Below are 1,547 nucleotides of genomic sequence, written 5' to 3' on the forward strand. Positions count from 1 at the left end.
CTGGCTGACCATGATCTGGAGATGAGGCAGGCATTAGTTCAGGCCACAAGTTTGCTCAAGATATCATCCAGCAGTAACAGAAGCTTATTCAACCACTGAGGAAGTCATCTGGGTTAACTGAGAAACCCATCATAATTGTTATCGATGCACTGGATGAGAGTGGTGGAGTAGAGACACGAAGTGACCTCCTCTGTATTCTAGCTGGCAAACATCAGGACCCCTACCATTCCCAAAATCACAGATCTCCCAATCAACTTTCACTTCATCGTCACCTCTTGCCCACTTGATGACATCAATGATGAGTTTCATGGTGTTCAGCATATTCAACAGATGTCCATGGATGTTCCACCAGCTTTCACAGAGCGCGACATCCATGCTTAAGTATCTGAGAAGCTGGAAGGGTCAGGTTTTGATGACAGAGAGTTTGCAGTCCTCACTGAGAAAGCTGATGGACTTTTCAAGTGGGGATGTCTCGCTTGTGTATACATCAAAGGGTCCCATGCTGGGCTATCTCGAATAGATTGCTACAATGCCATGGTGTCACATGCTCCTGCTGAGAGAAAGTGTGATTGGCATTATGGCATTCATGGCAATCACAGTGCTTCGAGATGGATGACATGGCTAGTAAAGTTGTTTCAGCTGTTGTAGGTGCCACGCTGAATAAAGAAAAGTGAGTTTTCAATTCTCGTTCTACCATGCTGATGGCTGCAGATGTATAGGTCAGTTCATGATCAGGCATTGAAAGCCGTCAAGCTTTTTCATCAAGTATTTACAAGCTCATGCTTCAACTATGGTAGGTCCATAGTGCATATGCCAGTCTGCATTACTTGTGAACCCTTTTTCACAGCTGGAAACAGCATTCACAGAAGATGGCAGAAGTTGATGCACACACCAATGCTGGCCTTGTAAACTCAGCAACAGGCGTAGCAGCTGCTCTCACAGGGTGGGTTGCATTGTCCCTTGGTAGAATGCATGTTTGATTTGGTTTTCTTGAAATTGATAGCTTACAAAGATCTAATGCTCAGATTGCCCCTGCTCACATGCAAACAATGATCTCAAGTACCATCAAAGGATCAATACTGGCACAAAACATCAATGGGCGCACCAGTCCTCTGTCTGTGTCAGCTGCTTCTCTCTCCAAGAATCTACCAAGAAGAAAAGACCTGCAACTGGACTGGAATAAAGTTCCGACTTCTATGCTCACTGTGCACCTTGCTGAAAAGGTCGCTAATGAGGCAGGGCAGTAGTCATTTGTGGAATGGCAATTTGATCAATATTAATGTTGACAAAGGAGATTGGAGTACATTCTTTGACCTTTAGAGATATCACTGGATCTAAACTGACCTGTTGTTGTTTATAGGTGCATTTGAGAGTGCTCTACCCAGTGTGGAATCAAAGCTTGAAAGTACAACCAATGATCTAAGATTCAGCACATTGCTGCAGGTCAGTTCTCCAAGTACATGTATCATGTCCTCATCCATAATTTCCCTACCAAGTTATCTGGTACAGCTCCTAATGAATGGGGCACAACATCATTGTCCAGACCT

General features: G+C 44.2%; 1 protein-coding gene across 1 annotated transcript; it reads left to right on the forward strand.

The window, feature by feature from the left end:
• Positions 1–779: 779 nt before the first annotated feature.
• On the forward strand, positions 780–1,247 carry BJ212DRAFT_1489454 (uncharacterized protein; the record flags this gene model as incomplete). Its single annotated transcript, XM_041341418.1, has 3 exons — positions 780–793; positions 848–943; positions 1,013–1,247. 3 exons carry the CDS (start codon positions 780–782, stop codon positions 1,245–1,247), a joined length of 345 nt encoding a protein of 114 aa, XP_041185321.1.
• Between the last annotated feature and the right edge of the window lie 300 nt (positions 1,248–1,547).

Source organism: Suillus subaureus, assembly GCF_016647635.1.
Source record: "Suillus subaureus strain MN1 chromosome Unknown BJ212scaffold_279, whole genome shotgun sequence".
NCBI lineage: Eukaryota > Fungi > Basidiomycota > Agaricomycetes > Boletales > Suillaceae > Suillus > Suillus subaureus.